At 30.1% G+C, this 18725-nt stretch overlaps 3 protein-coding genes across 9 annotated transcripts; 1 reads left to right on the forward strand and 2 right to left on the reverse strand.

Moving 5' to 3' along the window:
- Window positions 1-128: 128 nt before the first annotated feature.
- On the reverse strand, window positions 129-5071 carry LOC114196053 (peroxisomal nicotinamide adenine dinucleotide carrier). Its single transcript, XM_028086553.1, has 11 exons — window positions 4707-5071; window positions 4519-4596; window positions 4342-4416; window positions 3378-3508; window positions 3004-3058; window positions 2250-2357; window positions 1901-1969; window positions 1743-1835; window positions 1553-1621; window positions 1191-1245; window positions 129-779 (listed from the first exon to the last, which is right to left on the reverse strand). The coding sequence occupies exons 1-11, from the start codon at window positions 4785-4787 to the stop codon at window positions 586-588; spliced, it is 1008 nt and encodes a 335-aa protein (XP_027942354.1). The 5' UTR covers window positions 4788-5071; the 3' UTR covers window positions 129-585.
- Window positions 5072-9128: 4057 nt separating this feature from the next.
- Window positions 9129-11876, forward strand: LOC114185957 (wiskott-Aldrich syndrome protein family member 2-like). Of its 4 annotated transcripts, none has more exons than XR_003604950.1 (3): window positions 9129-10165; window positions 11188-11321; window positions 11418-11876. XR_003604950.1 is itself a non-coding variant. In XM_028073951.1 (2 exons), exon 1 carries the CDS (start codon window positions 9206-9208, stop codon window positions 10133-10135), a length of 930 nt encoding a protein of 309 aa, XP_027929752.1. In that variant the 5' UTR covers window positions 9129-9205; the 3' UTR covers window positions 10136-10165; window positions 11188-11400. The 4 variants fall into 4 exon arrangements, 2 of the variants coding, with proteins under 2 accessions (XP_027929752.1, XP_027929763.1); XR_003604953.1 differs by having other exon boundaries at window positions 11223-11321; XM_028073951.1 differs by lacking the exon at window positions 11418-11876 and having other exon boundaries at window positions 11188-11400.
- Window positions 11877-12757: 881 nt separating this feature from the next.
- LOC114185977 (C-type lectin domain family 17, member A-like) lies at window positions 12758-17315 on the reverse strand. Of its 4 annotated transcripts, none has more exons than XM_028073972.1 (7): window positions 17184-17315; window positions 15652-15729; window positions 15277-15354; window positions 14907-14984; window positions 14531-14608; window positions 14153-14230; window positions 12758-12974 (listed from the first exon to the last, which is right to left on the reverse strand). In XM_028073972.1, the coding sequence occupies exons 1-7, from the start codon at window positions 17266-17268 to the stop codon at window positions 12895-12897; spliced, it is 555 nt and encodes a 184-aa protein (XP_027929773.1). In that variant the 5' UTR covers window positions 17269-17315; the 3' UTR covers window positions 12758-12894. The 4 variants fall into 4 exon arrangements, with proteins under 4 accessions (XP_027929773.1, XP_027929779.1, XP_027929793.1 ...); XM_028073978.1 differs by having other exon boundaries at window positions 14946-14984; window positions 17184-17314; XM_028073992.1 differs by lacking the exon at window positions 15277-15354 and having other exon boundaries at window positions 14946-14984.
- Window positions 17316-18725: the final 1410 nt, after the last annotated feature.

An 18725-nucleotide genomic window follows, 5' to 3' on the forward strand; every position in this document is an offset into this window, starting at 1 on the left:
TGACCAGCAACTTCCACTTCCATGGTTGTGATTCACCCTAGAACTATATAAAAACACGCCAATTATGAGTAGTTGTAGTCAGCCACCATGACAGAAACGTAACCATCAATCATTATTACACCAACTCCTCCTCGCCTCCAGCCAAGAAAATCCATAAGCATCGTACATTGTATTGGGATACCAAGGAACATGTTTGGTGGGCTTTAGGGTTTTTGGTTCATATTGTTCCCAGATAATGAACGAGAATAGTAATTTTGGTTTCAGTTGAATTGAATTTTGATAAAAAAAAAAAAAAACTCAACTACCAATGAAATCATCAAAAGGTGATACTCATTAGTAGAATGAATACTCGTTTCACCAGCATACTTCAAACCCACAACCCTGCTTTGTTCATAAAATGAACCATGAATCCAGGTTGTGATTATGGCATGAATTTCCTACCTGGAAACTACCCTGATAAAAATAATGAAGATGCAGCAGCCATATTCTAATATATTGTTTGAATCACTACCATTTTAGAGCTATTTTGCTAACTGAAGATGGTAAACGAAATATTGATGAAGCTAGTGAGTGACCTCCAATCAATCACACACGCTTTAGCTTTACAGGTTTGGCAGCGTCCTTGGCAAGCAAGAAGTGAATTCCCCTAACCAGTTCTTCTTTCATCGTGAATATAACAGCAGCAGCAAGCACACTTTGTACAATTTTTGTGCCCATACCTTTGTAAAACCCATTCAACCCTTCATACCGGATCATTTTTATAACAGCATCCCTAGTACCTGGATTTAAAGAAAATTATGTAACTTTAGAGAGGAAAGGACGAAGAGTAATATTTCTAAAAGTTGAGTTCACGTTGCTTTTAAAGAGATTTTTTTTTTTTTTTGAACTTATACTTTGTGGTGCAACTTATTTGAATTTGTTTTTTAGAAAAACTAAATTTATTCGCACTAATATTGTAGTAAGCAGTTTTATTTGGATTATACTTTCATATTAAACTTTTATTTGAGATTATGTTTTAAAGAATTGTTTTGAAATAATATTATTTAATTTTTTTAAAATATCCACAAGTATCAATGGTTACTTTTGTATAAAAAAAAAAACTCATTTTTTATTCAGGTAACAAGACTGGCTCACAAGTCCAAAAATTTCTAGATCAACAAGGTAAAACAAAATATCATCATAACTTATACCTTTGTAATGGTGCCTCCTGTCTCCTGTTTTATCCTGTCTAGCCTGGAGCCTCGCCTGGGGGAACAAGATATCATCAAGTAAGAAATTGAGAAAGCCATTTTTCAGAGATAGTATTCTCAGTCCTCCCCATTCACTATATCTAGTGAATAATGGAAATCATTGTGACAGATCAACAACATGCTAACACAATTTTAAAAATAAGGCATTTAGTATTATAACAAATTGTCTACTATATCTAAAACAAGTTATCTGAATTAAATTTAAAAATAAAGTGACAGATTATTACAATGCCAAACACATTAAATCACGCTATATGATATACTTTCACAATCATAACCAAGAGAAAGCTAGTATAGTATACCTTCACAACAAGGAGTGGATAAGTTACAACAGTAGCTCCAAGCTTAGCCAAAGCTCCAAGAAGAAATATCTAGCCTCATAGGGAAGTTTCAATAGCAATATAGTAACAAGGCAATATAAGAGAAAATATATGGAAAGGACATCACTGAATGAAAAGAGATTTTATGCAGAGTGGCGAAATGACATAATACCTCTAAAGCAGTTACTCTGTTGCTATTACGTCTTTTTCTTATCTTTGACAACATGGCTTCATACAGCATGAACTGTATGGAAGGATTGCTTACCTGAGTTAAAGAACAAACGATTAGTAATACTCCCTCAGCATGAAAGATATTCACTTTCAACATACCATGATCAGTGATGGTAATACACCTTTCCAGAAACCCCGAATACCAGCTTCATCAAAGATTTCTTGAATCTGAAAAATTGTATTTAAAAATTAAACAAATAAAGGAAACAAGAGGGTTTGAAAAGTATAAAGCATTATCAGGACTAGTTAAACTCTGCATATTATAGGAGGGGGGAGAATCATCAATCAATTTGTGTGAACACTTTCAGACAATCTATTCTAACTGGAATATGAAAACCCGGTATATGAAACAAGACTGTAAAACGAGTTTTTCAAATATATCATATCAGAATAGCCGAGTTGAATAACTTCTCTAAATTACTAAGATTCCAATACAGGCTTTGCTTACCACACGGCTAGTTCCATAAGGAAGAGGCTCAACTGCAGAAATAGTTGCTTGCTCAGTGGCAACTAACAAACCCTGATCAGGTGCATGGTTCGACTCTTTTCTATGTGCCTGAACAGTAAAAAAGGGTTTTGAAATAAAATAGCAAAGTCAGAATCCAAGACTTACTTGGGCAGGAGAAAATCAAAGAGAGAAAGACAGCTTTTGTTTATCATTTATTCTTCTAAATTACAAGAGAACACAATTTTGATTACTACAAGAAAAACAAATAGTAAAACGAAATCAGTTACAGACCTTGTATTATATATTATATACTGAAACAATTTAAAGCAACAAAATAATCTTTTGTGCGTGATACAATATTCCCAAATAGTTCCCCAATCCATGAAAGCTCTAAACTTTGTGAAGTCGAGACCAGCATTCAAAGGTATCTTTGACAACTTCTCTTCCAAGTTTATCTACTTACAATTCTGATTACTTATGGAAATGTTTTAGCTTGTTAGAAAGGAAATAAAATCCTCAACAATAGTCTTAATAATTTATTTACATTCTAATAATCATATACAAAAAATAAAAAATAAATAAACAAAAAAAATTAGGAGAAAAGGAAGTTCTCCCAGGAGTTAATCAGTATTAACTATTTCATTATAATTAGTGTATACCAAGAAACAAGACAAAAAAGGGCTAGGATAAGCAACAAGAGAAAGGAAAGCATAAAAAACAGAGAACAATAGATGAATAACAAAAAGCAAATTACCTGCATACGGGTAACAACTACCCATATGGGATTTGTCAATAGCACGTTAACACACCTACACAAAGATTTATCTAGCAATTAGGTAATACCACTACACATGAGTACGGAGACAGTGAGACAATTCATAATCATTTCTACCAACATAATCGGCATTTAACAGTTTGCGCTTTTATTAGAGGAATGTAAATTCAGCTGTTCTTTTACGAAGTCAAATTTGAAAAATGTCGAAATAGAGCCTTCAGAACTAAACGATGATGTTAATATGCCAACTTAACTGCCGTAGCTGAAAGAAAAGCTTAACAATAACTTATATTTGTTGGGGTGATAGCAGAGTAGAACCAAATGGGTTTGTACACTAAGAAAAAGTAAACTACCCGGATAAAGCAGCAGTGAGAAGAGAGGAGAGCATGCCAACTGATCCATCACTGACACCCATTTTCTTTTTCTCTAGTGCAGCTGCTTCAGCCATGTTCCTGAATATTTGATAGAAATAATAGTAAACACCCTGTACAATAAAATTGAGATATTAAAACATTGAAACCTAAGTCAGAACATTGCACAAGCAAGTTACCAGAGAGTATATCACGCAGGAACCAATGATAGTTGGAAAACTTCCATCCTTTTTTAAAAAGATAGCAAGCTACACTACAGACCATCAACAACATCAAACACTAGGATTTTGGTTTACAGCAATAATCAATTTCCCGTGCAGTGGCATATGGTTAAATGTAGAATTCGTGGCTAAGATTAATTTGGACGCACGTTTCAATCATATCCAACGGATTAAAATTAATGCTATCAAAATCAATTGTACCATATATCTGAAACAACTGGGTGTGAATTCTATTAGTCAATAATTATACGAGATAGTTGATAGTTGAAGAAGTAACTAGTTTTTACTTGCCTATACTATCAAGCCTCCAAACAATCAAACTGAGTGTTTGACTACTCCCATTACATGATTACATCAAAGTTTGGAACACAATTAAACTGCTTTCAATTTTATTTGTTTGGCATTAACCATCAAGGTTTCAAATTTTGGTCACAGTCACAGTTTTTATCATGATCCTTGATATTGCAGCAAATGCAGTCACAAGTCGTAAAGAGCTCAAAAACATAAAAGTTGCAGCCAAAATCAATGTCAAATACAGATGTTCAAGACCTTGTTAATCTTGTAGTCATCTTGGGTATAAACACACATGTGATGACGATACCATCCTCAAAATAAATCCACTTCAATCATTCATAACTTTAGTTTACTCACGGATTCAGCAATCAAATCCAGAACTACAAAAAATAAATAGCAATATTACCAAACACGCGCTAAAATGAGCTCACCTGAGACGCAGCGGTACCCACTAGAGATGGCATCAAGCCTCCATACAACCGTTCCCACCCTTCTTCTTTTACAACCTATACATAAACACGACCACAATCACCTTCTCTCTTTCCATCACCGCAGCAAAGAAAAAACAAAATTAAATTCAGATAAACAATCGTGTGATCCTCGCTAACCTGGCACATTCGTTCAAGGGCACTTTGGCTCCTCTTCTCTCTCTTCGGATCACGCTCGGTTTGTTGACGAGTGTTTACCTATAGATCACGTTAGACAAATTAAATCTTAGGATCCTTGCACGACGACCCTGACGAAATTTTTTCAACGAAAAGGTAAAAAAATGCGATTTTTGACACCGTATTCGTACAGTTGAAAGTGGGTATGTGATGAGCTGAGCAATGATCCCGCCTCCAGCTCCGGCCAATCCATTGATCAAAGCGTCCGACATGTTCGTCTTCCTCACTTTTTTTTTCTGTTTTCCCCACTGGGGGGAAACGAAAATCTGAGTTTTAGTGTAAAGGGGTTTACACTATAACTTCGGTCTCAGGGAAGAAGCTGGAAATGCACCCACTCCCTCCTCGTGTTTGCTACTTGTCTGTGTTGTAGTAATGGCGATCTCGCCGTTGGCACAAGAAAAATGGTGTTGGATTGGTACCAATCAATGAAAATGAATGTGATGTCCCCCACGACACGATTCGACTCAACTATAAAGTTTCACTTCGGTTGTTGCGTCTGGGAAAAGAATATGTCAAAATTGTGAAATATGCACAGACCATTCTACCCTTCACTCACCTAAACCTATTTATTATTACCAGTATATCCACTTCATCTTCTTCAAATGCTTACTTGTCTCTTTCGCGCATTTTTCTTATAGTTTATTTAGTTAACCAAATTTATTATATATATAGAGAGAGTAATTTAATATATTATTTAAAAATATGTTAAATTACAATAAATTAAATTTAATAATTACTTTTTTTTATACTGTAAAGAGCCACGAGTATCATGTGCTTCGTCGTAATATCGCTTACTCATTTAAAATGATAAACAATTATAAATAATTAAATTGGAAATTAGATTAAAAATTAAAATCATAAATTATTAAAAACTAAAACACTTAAAATTAGAAAAATATATTAAAAGTCAAAATTACACATTTTACAAAATTAGAAGAAAAATAGTGACCTCAAATTTATTGAGATAACATCCACAATCTAATTAAATTAAAATCATTTATTAAGTTTAACCTCATATATCCACAAGCTATTACATAGTAAGATTCATTAAAACTTAAAAATATCTACTTAAATGTTAAATCAAAGTCATTTAGCATATTTAACTAATCTCGAGTACAAGTCATGTGATGTTTACTTAACATCTTAAACTAAAGTTCTTTAATATATTTCATTATATTTAAATCGAAGTTATTCGATGAATACTTAAAATATGTTAAATAAAAATTATTTAACATGTACCGTTAATCAAATGACAGTAGTTTAAGATAAATACGTGAAAGTCATTATTAAATAAATTGTCACTTAATGTAATGAAAGTAATATTCAAAAGTCATTTTAAAAATACAATTAATTATCCTTGTTAATATTTATTGAATGATAAAACTCGTTCGTTTGATCAAATTGAGGTGTACCTACTATCTGAATAAATATTAACAAATTGTATTTCAAATTTCTGGATTTCAAATTTAGGAGCTTATGTACCTACTATATGACTTTAGGATATTCATAGATATATTTGTAATAGGATATATCAAACAAATTATTTGTCAGATAGTTTTAAAACAGCTGTGTAAATAAGATATTATAATATAAGATATATTGGTTAAAATTATGATATCTTTCGTAGGTACTTAATAACGAATCTATCTCATATTTATTTTGATTATTTTTCCAGCTTTATTGAAGGGTCAAAAATATCCTTTCCACATAAATTACTCACCAAAATTATTTGTTATCATTAAATATACTAACATATACAATACTATTTACTAATTTGATAGTCGGAAAAATCTTTTACAAATAAATCTATTAGGATGTGTTTGTATTAGAGTATGATATTGTTAATGATGTTGTGTGAGAACAAATGAATGAATTTGGAAGAGCAAATTTGTGAAGGAAGCTTTTATCCATCCATACAATTCGATTAAAGGAAAAAAATTCATCTGTTGTATGAAATTCTGTGAGTTTGAAAGGGGCTTCATGTGTGGAGGGATATAATTAATCATATACCAAAAAGTTGAATAAATTCTTTCCTATGTTAAAGAAAAGAAAACCAATTCCGGTGCATTTGAAATGTTGATGAAATCGATTTTGGGGTGCTTGATACTGGACGAAATTGATTTCACACGTCTTCAAAAAAAACTTTGAATCGGTTATGGGCTTCTTTGTGATTTTAACAAAAATCAAATTTTGGATCATTTAAATTGAATTCGAGTATGTTCGTGATTGAAATCGATTCTCAATGTTGAGTTTGGAGCTATAATATTTATTCTTTGGTAATTATGTATATACACTTTGATCGCAAGAAGGGGTCTTAGGTGATATGCATATTTTATATTTTTTTTAGAATTGAATTCATGCATTTTAGTATATTTCATTGTAATTCTTTTATTTAGTAATTTAATTTTATTAAACATATAAAAACAAATGGTAATTATAGTTTAGATAAATTTAGTTTAATTAGAAAAAGAGCCTAACTTCACATTAATTTTGTCACATGTATTGTATTTCATTAGAATTATATTCAATTATTTTAATACATACAATTTTAATTACCTTATTTTAGAATTTAACTTAATTTAATTTATGTATAAAAATATAATAATCATAATTTAGTTAAATTAAGTTTAAATAAATGGTATCAAATTGAGTAAAAATATACAAATTATTATTTAAGAAAATATATTTAAAAATTATTCATGTATATTTTTTTATAAATTTTATTTTTATTTTTCCAATTTTATTTATTTTTATTATAAATAATACATTTTATTTTATTTTAATACAATTTTCACGGCATACATTTAAATTTATATCACATCTCTGTAAAGTGTAATGATAATTATATATTTTTATCAATTAAAATAATTTTTTTATCCATCATACTCTTCACCTATATCCAATCCAAAGACTACATGTGAAATAGACTATTCAACTCTTGAAAATCTTATATTTCATTTCGGAAATATTCCTTATTAAGAAACGAGGTGCCTTTTTTATAACACGCGAAAACATGTAAATTTTTTATTTTTTCTTACTTTCTCCATATTGAGAAACGAGGTGCCTTTTTTATAACAACATAAAAGAATACTTTAATTTTCATTTTTTTATCTTATTAATTTGTTGATGGACCGTTTTATATGTAATTTCCTTTTGGTTAAATTATACTTTTAGTCTCCATTTTCGTAGCAAAATTTGAATTTGGTCCCTCAATTATTTTTTATCTCAATTTGGTTCCTATTTTGGGAAATTTGACCCAATCAAGTCCTTTCCGTTAGGGGTGGAGTAACGGTGTTAAATGGGGTGTCACGTGTCAGCTTCTGGATTTTTTGAATTTTATTTTTATTTTTTATTAATTTTTTTAAATTTTTTTAAAAAATTAAATTTTGCCACGTGTCAAGCGGACATCGTGCCACGTGGCAGTGACAGTGCCACATGTCACTATTTGGGAGTTGTCATTTTCTCATTCTCAATTTGATCATTGTATTTTACTTTTTGTCTTAATTTAGTCCCAATTTTTGTAAAAATTATGCAATTTTGTCCCTTTCCAAATTGAAACCAAATTTAATTTCTATATAAATATACACAAATATTTCTATCAAAATTGATATTTCAAGTAAATATTTTTAACAAGATTAAGTTTATTTTAATTTATATTTTACGTTAAACTTTATTTAAAATTGTTTTAAAGTTGTTAATAGAAAATAATGTTAATAAAAATATTCATAAATTATATTGATATTTTATTACATTATACTTTAATATTGTTTTTTATTTGAATTTATATTTTAAATAATTGCATATTTTTAAAATGTGTAAAATTCAATAATTTCTATACAAATATTTTAGTTAGTATAAAAATAACAATTATATAATTTAAGAAAAATTAACTAGTTTATGTAACAATAAAAAATAAATAAATTTAAAATTTGAAAACAATTTTAAGTAAAATTTAATGTGAAACAAATTTAAAGAAACTTGGTTTTATTGAAAATATATAATAAAAATATCAATTTGAATAAAAAAATCAAATTTAATAAAAATATTTGTATAACATTTTATAATTTTTGTTTCAATTTGGAGGGGGACGAAATTGCATAATTTTTACAAAAATTGAGACTAAATTGAGACAAAAGATAAAATACAGGGACCAAATTGAGAATGAGAAAATGACACCTCCCAAATAGTGACACGTGGCACTGTCACTGCCACGATGTCAGCTTGACACGTGGTAAAATTTTTATTTTTTTTAATTTTTAAAAATATTAATAAAAAATAAAAAAAATAAAAAAAAATTTCAAAAAATCCAGAAGCTGACACGTGACACCTCATTTAACACCGTTACTTTACTACTAACGAAAAAACTTTGGGTCAAATTTCCCAAAATAAAAATTAAATTGAAATAAAAATTAATTAAGGACCAAATTCAAATTTTGTTACAAAAATTGAGATTAAAAATATAATTTAATCTTTTCCTTTTTTATGTTGAGCAAGTGGATAAGGAATGATGAACTAAAAGTTAAAAGGAAAATAACATAAACAATATCATATTTAACAAAACTTCTGTTCTGGTTGTTTTCTGAGTACTGAAAGTTGTAGCTCTTGAGAAGCGCACAGAGAAGAAAGAAAGATGGCGTCATCGCGTCCCCCACCGTCGAAATCAGTGGATCTGGACCTCACCATCGTGGCGGCGAAGCACCTCAAGAACGTCAACTGGAAGAACGGCGATCTGAAGCCCTACGTCGTTTTCTGGGTGGACCCCGAGCGCCGTCTGGCCACCAAATCCGACGACTCCGGCAACACCTCCCCCGTCTGGAACGAGCGCTTCGCCCTCCCCCTCCCTCTCCCACTCCACGACTCCTTCCTCACCCTCGAGATCTTCCACTCCAAACCCTCTGACACCCTCAAACCCCTCGTCGCCACCCTCCGCCTCCCTCTCAAAGACCTCCACGACCTCCACGACTCCACGCGCCTCCGCAAGTTCCCCCTTTCCCGCCCCTCCGGCCGCCCCCACGGCAAGATCCACCTTAAACTTGGCCTCCTCGGCCGCCCCCAATTCCAATCCCTCGACTATCTCAACCCTAACCCCAACCCCAACCCTAACCCTAATCCTAACCCCAGTCCCAATCCCAATCCCAACCCCAACCATAACCCTAATTTCGTCTTCTACAGGGGATATTCCCACTCGCCTTCTCCACCACCCTCCCCATACCCATCGTACCCCTCTTACCCCGATTCCTATAATTCTTCTTACTACCCTGGTTACTATTCTGGTGCTCCTCCTCCTCCTCCTCCGAGACCCTTCTTCGACCGTTACGCTGGGCCCAGTGGGCCTTCCGCTCCGCTTGATTATTCCACTTCCTACGACCCCAAGCCCAGACCTTCCAAAATGGGCCTAGGTGCTGGCCTCGCTGTTGGCGCTGTTGCTGGAGCGCTCGGTGGGCTTGCTCTTGAGGAGGGGCTTAAATACGAAGAAGACAAAATCGCGGAGAGGGTCGAGAACGACGTCGCTGCTAGTATTGCGCGCGACGATTACAGCGATTATCGAGTGGATTACTGAACCAAACAACTCCTACTGGCTTGTGTTATCGTAAGGTTTCAAAATTCATAAGCTATCTCCGTTTGGACTCGCTCTAATACTATTCCAGTATAGATTATAGATATATATAACTATTACATCTCTGTGTATATAGTTTGACTGGGTGTTGGATTGATGAATGCATCAGTGTTGTTTTACTTGCTGCTTGTCGTGATTTGCTACCGTTCTTGCGGCTTTTTATATTTGAAGTGAAATAAAGCTGATTTCGTCTGATAATAGCAACGGGTTCCTTTCGTTTTCGTTCAGATATTCGGCGTAGTTCTGTGTTAATTACAAATTTAGCGTTGTGGGTAGGGGATAGGCTTGCAAAGTACTAGTATGTTTATTTTTGTTTCATTTTAGTCAATGAATTGGTGAATTTGTAATTTTCTTCGGCCTCTATGGTTATCTGGATTCAAATAGGTGTGTAGAATTATGTTTTGATCGTATCGTCTATTACAACTTGCAAGCATTGTAATGGGGGAAGTAAAACAATATGCTCTTTTTTGAGGTTTGTACTAAGTTGAATGGTGTATAGAGTAATACGGGATTGTCTCATTTCACAAACTCTGTTAGTTGCTTCCTTCTGACCTTCTTTGGATTGAACTTACAATATAATGAAATTTTAAAAAATTTAAGTTCATCGGATAAGGACAATTTTATTTTAGTTTGAGAGGGATTTACATTTTTCCCCTTTTTATTTCTCTGTAAGTGCGTATAGAAACTAATTATCCAAACATGGCCTTACTCATCATAAAACTAGAAGTGAATTATCTGGGGTTGATGAGCAAATTGTCCCACTACAGAGTACCTCTGTTTAGTGCTATTGGATCAATCATTAGGACCGTGTAAGGGTTGTCAGCGTGTCTTATTATGTTCGCCTTTCGGTTTTAATGGATACGTTATCATTTTTTAAGAAAATTAATAACCCTGTACGTGAATCCTTCCAATGACCTTTTTTTTATGAGTCCTGCACTAATTTGCTGTTTTGGAGTATGTGAAAAAGAACAATTTTTCTTTATTTTGTGATCTAGATTTTTTTTGTGGGGATGACTTGGAGCGTGCTCAGGCATCCGTAGGTGTTTCGTTTTTCGAATTTGGTGGTTCAGCGAAATGGAGAGTCGTATGTTCGGCATATATGCAGTTTTTCTGCAGAAATTCTCAGCAGGTGAATGCATGTATTATATTTTCTTTCGAATTTATAATTTCAAATTTTCTGTCAATTGAAAAAAATGTTACTTTTTCGACCCCCTTTTTTTCTCAGAAACTAGGCTAGAGACTCGTGATTCTCACGGTTCGAGAGAGAATACCAGAAAAAGAGAAAATACAAGAGAAACGGTAGAGGAGAAAGAAAAAACTAGAAATAAGTGTGCTCGTCAGAAAAATAACACGGAGGGAAAGTTGTACCCTTTTTTATTAATGTATAAAATATATAAAACATCACACACTCCTATTTAGTATGAAATCGTAGCTGTTGTTAATTCTTCACTAATCTTTAGATATAAAATATTTCCTCCATTTTATTTTTATTAATGTGTAAGGTTTTTTAACACGAGGAAAAAAAAGTTGTTTGTAGACTAGTGGAAAGGGAAGATGATTCCGGAACAGGGTTTTTCTTTATGTGGAAAGTGAAAATAATGGACAATAGCCCCTCAACAAATACAAATGCTACTCTGATTTCAGAGTTAACATATTTAATTGGATGCCGTTTGTTTTAATTCTCCATCGACGATGGTCTTATTGTAGTTTAAGTCGATGCTTCCATCAAAGTAATGATGCGTGCATGCACAATGTCTCATACAAAATAGTTACAGAGAAATACAGACATCTGTGTCAGTAATCTACCCTCGTCACCTTCATAAAAGAAATCAGTTTTTGTACTCCATAAGTTAACAAGCTTTGCACCAACGGTAAAATAGCTTATGCTGCTGTAGTTTGAATTTCAAATATCTTACCCATAGGCTAACGGCTCACTAAGTTCCTAATCTTTTTTATTAAGCATATCCCAATGCTACAGAAACCCCACAAAAGAACGTTACACTATCAATATGCTCTAGCTTCAGCTTCAACAGCTGATTTTTTTTCTTCTTATATTCTTTACCATTCGTGGAGTTGTGATTTCTACCCCACTAGTTCAAAACAAATGCGACGCACTGTTACAGTTCTGTCCTATTTTGGTGGATTAAAGAATAAAGGTGTTTATACTTTTCACCATAATTTCTAATTTTTAAGTGAAGTAAAACTATGTAAAGGACAAGTTGTCAACAGAATCTTTTATTTGATGAAAAATATCATGGCTGCTAAAAACTACGGAATGATTTATTCATAAAAGAGAAAAGATAAAATCTTTGTTCTTACACTTTTCATCATTACAAGATAAATATTAAAAAGTTTAGCTGCTAACTAAGCACTAAAACTAAAAACTTTTTCATGCGGACTATTTCAAAATCTAAATATGAAAAAAATAAAATAAAATCATAGATTCAAAAGTTCTATTTTTTTTTTCTTTAATATCAAACTCTTGCTCGTATGAGAACTGTTAAAGTTATGATATCCTTTTAAATTTTGCAGTAGTTTTATTATAATCTATAATCACCCAAATCATGAAGTATAGTAATTTGTTTACATAAAATTGTTTATTCTTTATAGGTGATAATTTAATATCACTATAACTCACTATAACACTTCATGAAACATGATTACAACTCAATGAGAATTTGGATAGTTGTATTACAGGATATTCACTCATCAAATTTGGACAGTTTACGTTTAGGTTTTGTTACTTCAAAATCGTCTTCGTTGATCTGCATCTTTCCGAAACCTGTAAAAGGATCACCCCAGTTACATTACATTACACTTTTATTTCCCTAGACTAATGTACTAAAAAAATTGCTAAAATAATATAAGTGAAAGAGAGCTTTTAGAAAAACACGGTTTCAATCGATCACCTAACTTCTTTTTTATTTGTTTGCTTAGAAACGTTAATGTTAATATTTTAATAGTAGGACTTGATTAAAACATAAAGAAAATAAGAAAGAGAGCACGACTTGGGGTGAAGACGTATACTTAGGATTGAACCCTGTGCTTGAATAATTGTCTACTTCATAGTGGTTATTTAGGTTCTCTATTAAAATTAACATAAAATACGTAAATAATAAGAATTATGTCAGTGAAATATATAACATTTTGTTAGTATAACGGTAAGATTTCAATTAGGGATGGTAATTAGGACCTGACCCGCGGGCCCGGCCCGCAGAAAAAACGCGGGGCGGGTCAGGGTAGTGACCCCGCAGGCCTACGTGGGCCCGACCTGCATAGGCCCGTAGCCCGCATGGGCAAGCCCGCGGTCCGTGCGGACCGGCCGGCAAGCCCGCATAAAATTAAAAAAAAAAATTTACACTTGTGTATATTAATTACTTCTTTTGTGAAATCTTGCATTAACGTTTCAAATTCTTGTATAACTGGAAAAAACAAGTATTATGTAATTTTTAATGTGCTAAAATTTAAAGAATACATTGTGTATGTCATAGTATGAATATGATGAAAATGTTGAATTATCAATTTATCATCTAATTCCCCAAAGTCTTTACTTAATTTTGTGAACTTCTTAATGTTTCCCAATTTTTAAACATTGAAAGTTTTATCATAAAAAAAAATTAAAAAAAATTAAAAAAATTTTAAAAAATTTTAAAAAAAAGGGGCCCGCGAGTCAAGAAGTATGTGAGGTTTTGGGCCAGTGTTTTCAGCCCGCGCAAAGTATGCGGGACGGGGCGGGCCAGCCCACGTTGTGCGGGCCTTATGCGTGTCGGGCCTAAACGGGTTGGGTCGGCTCGCATTGCCACCCCTAATTTCAATCAAATATAGATATATGGAAAATGTTGGCTTTTTATTTTTATTTTTTCTTATTTGTTTGTTTCAAAATACTAATGTTATATGTATAAGATATTTTAACAGTAGAACTTAATTAAAACATAAAAAGGTAAGAAAAATAACACTGACTTGAGGGTGGAGGCTTATGCTTAGGATTGGCTCCTGTGCCTGGATAATCATCTACTTCGTAGTGATTATTTAGATCCCCTGTTAAAGTTAACATAAGTTATGCAAATAATAATAATAATAATTGTTAGTAAAACAGATAATTATGTTAAAGTTAACATAAAATATGTAAATAATAACAATTATGTTAGTGAAATATGTGATATTTCACTAGAACATATGTAAGATTTCAATCAATTATGGATAAAGTATGTAAAAAGTCATGTTTCTATTTTTTTCTTTCTTATTTGTTTATTTAAGAACATTGATGTTATGTGTATAAGATATTTTAACAGTAGAACTTAATTAAAACATTAAAAAAGTACGAAAAAGAGCACCAACTTGGGGGTGGAGGCTTATGCTTAGGATTGGATCCTGTGCCTGGATAATCATCTATTTCGTAGTGGTCATTAAGATCCCCTGTTAAAGTTAACATAAGTTATGCAAATAATGATAATTATGTTAGTAAAATATATAATTATGTTAAAGTTAACATAAAATATGCAAATAGTAACAATTATATTAGTGAAATATATAATATTTGAAGAAGTATAACTGTAAGATTTCAATCAATTATATATAGTGTATGTAAAAAGTCGTGTTTCTATTTTGTTTCTTTCTTATTTGTTTGTTTAAGAAAACTGATGTTATGTGTATAAGATATTTTAACAGTAGAACTTAATTAAAACATAAAAAAGGTAAGAAAAAGAACACCAACTTGGGGGTGGAGGCTTATGCTTAGGATTGGATCTTGTACCTGGATAATCATCTACTTCGTAGTGGTTATTTAGATTCCCTGTTAAAGTTAACATAAGTTATGCAAATAATAATAATTATGTTAGTAAAACAAATAATTATGTTAAAATTAACATAAAATATGTAAATAATAACAATTATGTTAGTGAAATATATTTCACTAGAATATTTGTAAGATTTCAATCAATTATGGATAAAGTATGTAAAAAGTCGTGTTTTTTATTTTTTTTCTTCCTTATTTGTTTGTTTAGGGACACTGATGTTATGGGTATAAGATATTTTAACAATAGAACTTAATTAAAACATAAAAACGTAACAAAAAGAGCACCAACTTGGGGGTGGAGGCTTATGCTTAGGATTGGATCCTGTGCCTGGATAATCATCTACTTCGTAGTGGTCATTTAGATCCCCTGTTAAAGTTAACATAAGTTATGCAAATAATAATAATTATGTTAGTAAAACAGATAATTATGTTAAAGTTAACATAAAATATGTAAATAATAACAATTATATTAGTGAAATATATGATATTTCACTAGAACATATGTAAGATTTCAATCAATTATGGATAAAGTATGTAAAAAGTCATGTTTTTATTTATTTTTCTTTGTTATTTGTTTGTTCAAGAACATTAATGTTATGTGTATAAGATATTTTAACAGTAGAACTTAATTAAAACATAAAAAAGTAAGAAAAAGAGGACCAACTTGGGGGTGGAGGCTTATGCTTAGGATTGGATCCCGTGCCTGCATAATCATCTACTTCGTAATGGTTATTTAGATCCCCTGTTAAAGTTAATATAAGTTAGGCAAATAATAATAATTATGTTAGTAAAATATATAATTATGTTAAAGTTAACGTAAAATATGTAAATAATAACAATTATGTTAGTAAAATATATAATATATCACTAGTATAATTATAAGATTTCAATCAATTATAGAAAGACTATGTAAAAAGTCGTGTTTCTATTTTTTTTTCTTATTTGTTTGTTTAAGAACATTGATGTTATGCGTATAAGATATTTTAACAGTAGAACTTAATTAAAATATAAATAAAAAGAGTATTGACTTGGAGGTGGAGGCTTATGCTTAGGATTAGATCCTGTGCCTGGATAATCATCCACTTCGAAATGGTCATTTAGATCTCCTGTTAAAGTTATATCATCATTTTTATATATTTTTAACTTTGCTATAATAATCGAATTTAACGTAACTTTAAACCGAAAATAAAACTCAATTCTATTTATACAATTTGCATCTCCCTTTAAGCTCACATTATGCATTTTAAAATTACAAATATAATGAAGAAGACATACAAAGAAATATCTGTACCAACTTAAATCCTTAAGCATTGGAAATAGCACGACTAAAAGAGGGATGTACAAAAAATTATTATGTAAAATTTACCAAAATTTTCTTTTTTTTTATCTGTGCTGCAACACCAATTTGATTTCCGATAATAAATTATTATAATTAAGAGAAGATGATTTTATAATAATGTTTAGTTTGACTTATAATGACATCAAAACATCATAAATAATGTTATTAAATTTGGAATAGATAGGTGAATTTGACCGATTGATATATACTTGATTGATTTGGTTATAATTATTGTACTTAAAATTGATATTTAATTCCTAAAAAAATATTAAGTTATTACGATTTGATATAATATTTTGATTCAGATATTAAAGACGATCGTAGCATAATAAATTTTTTAGGGTCATCCAACAAAATTATTAAATCGCAAGAATCATTGATTTTTCTAAATTGTCTCCATTAAAATAAAACTTAAATTTAATTAAAATTTAAATACAATTAAAAATCAGTTTTAATATATAAAAGAAATTAAAATGTGTTATGATTAAACACCTAATTAAAAATTAATATTATTTATTTTTCAATTAAAACAAAATTCAAACCGATCTAGTTAAAAGTTAAAGAAATTTTCTGTTGCTTCCTTCATCTTCTTAATTAAATAAATTTTAATTAAAATAAAATAAAATGTAATTAATATATATTTAGACATGTATATTATACTTTTATAAAAAGTAATACCGATTTTAAGTATCTTACCATCATATGTCTACCAAATTAGTTATAAATTTTCTTTCACATGATAATCCAGATCTATCAAACAAAAAGTACTATATTTTCATTGTAAGAATAAAGTAAAAATACTTTAAAAAGGAGATGTTTTCAATCATTTAAGCAAAGAACTATATAAAAAAAATTACCTTTGGGGCTGTTGATTGCAGAACACATCACTGCAGATGTGAGCAAAAGGAAGAGCAAGCACACGCGTGTCTCAAAAGCCATCATTCTCAAACTCTAAAAACTCAAATTTTTGTTTGTGTTATTGAAGAAACTACTAAATTATTTGTATATATAGAGCAAAAAATTACTTAGGGCATTTATTACTTTGTTTTGTGCCATGAATGCTCTAATTAGTTTTCAGCTATTTATTAATGAAAAAACGGTAACAAGTGTTTTAAGGTGTAAGATATAATTAATGATTTTTTTGTTTTAGTGTATTTAAATTGAAATCTGAAATAATTAAAGTTATTAATTAAAATAATATAAATTTATGGATTTTTGCTAATAAGTGTCCTAATGATATTGGTTAAGGATAATTAATATACACGGAATCCTACAAAAATACATAATTAAATGTGATATTAAATAAAACCGGACCTAATAACCATTAATGCAATATTAGTTTAATTAAAGGACAAAAATGTCCATAAATATTGTATATGTGTGTTTAATATTTTATTTAATGCTCATCAATAAAAATTAAATAATAAAATAAATATATTTTTAATGTTCCTAAAAACTAAATATAATTAAACATAAGAAAGTTTAAATTAACAGAGAAATCAAAAAAAAGAAAATAGTGTTAAACATATAAAATTATAAAAAAAAAGAACAATTAAAGTATCAATTTGAGTAAAGACTTTAAAAATTCCAAAATTTTTATTTTTGTATCAAAAAATTATTGTCTAAAAATTAAAAATATATTTTTGTCTTGAAAAAGTATATTATATACATTTATACTATTTTAATTAATGTATTTAATTATTTTAGTTTTTAATGTAAAAATAATGATATTAATGCATATTAATTATTCTTTAACCAGTATCTAAAGACACTGATCAATGTTCTCCTAAATTTATAAGTGTTATATAAATATAATTGATTCTGATAAATAAATTCTAACATCAATAATTATTAATATAGTTTTACTTTATTAAAAAAGTAAAAATGCCTATAAATATATTATAGAATTCATTATTTATTTGATGCACACAAAACATTAAATAATAAAATAATTTTAGATGTTTAACACTTTACTATTTGTTAATTGATATATGAAATTTCTTACTTTCTTTGATTTTTATTTATTGTTTTCTCTATTAATTTAAGTATTTTACATATAATTATATTTTAATTTTTAGTAACATCTATGAAAGAAAAACGGTACAATAATGTTGTTTTTTTTATATTAAATAAATTATGAATTAAATTTTTAATATTTATAGATATTTTTTTTAAATAAAGTAAAGTAAAGCTGCCTTAATGCAAATATGAGAAAAATAAAGAGCTAGGACACGCGTGTCCGAAAAGCCATCTACGTTCATTACTTTGTCTTGTGTCATGAATGCTCTAATTAGTTCTCAGCTATTTATTAATGAAAAATTGGTAACCAGAGTCTTAATAAGTAAGATATAATTAATAATTTTTTATTTTATTGTATTTATATTAAAATTTAAAATAAT

This window comes from Vigna unguiculata, chromosome 1, assembly GCF_004118075.2.
Source record: "Vigna unguiculata cultivar IT97K-499-35 chromosome 1, ASM411807v1, whole genome shotgun sequence".
Lineage (NCBI taxonomy): Eukaryota > Viridiplantae > Streptophyta > Magnoliopsida > Fabales > Fabaceae > Vigna > Vigna unguiculata.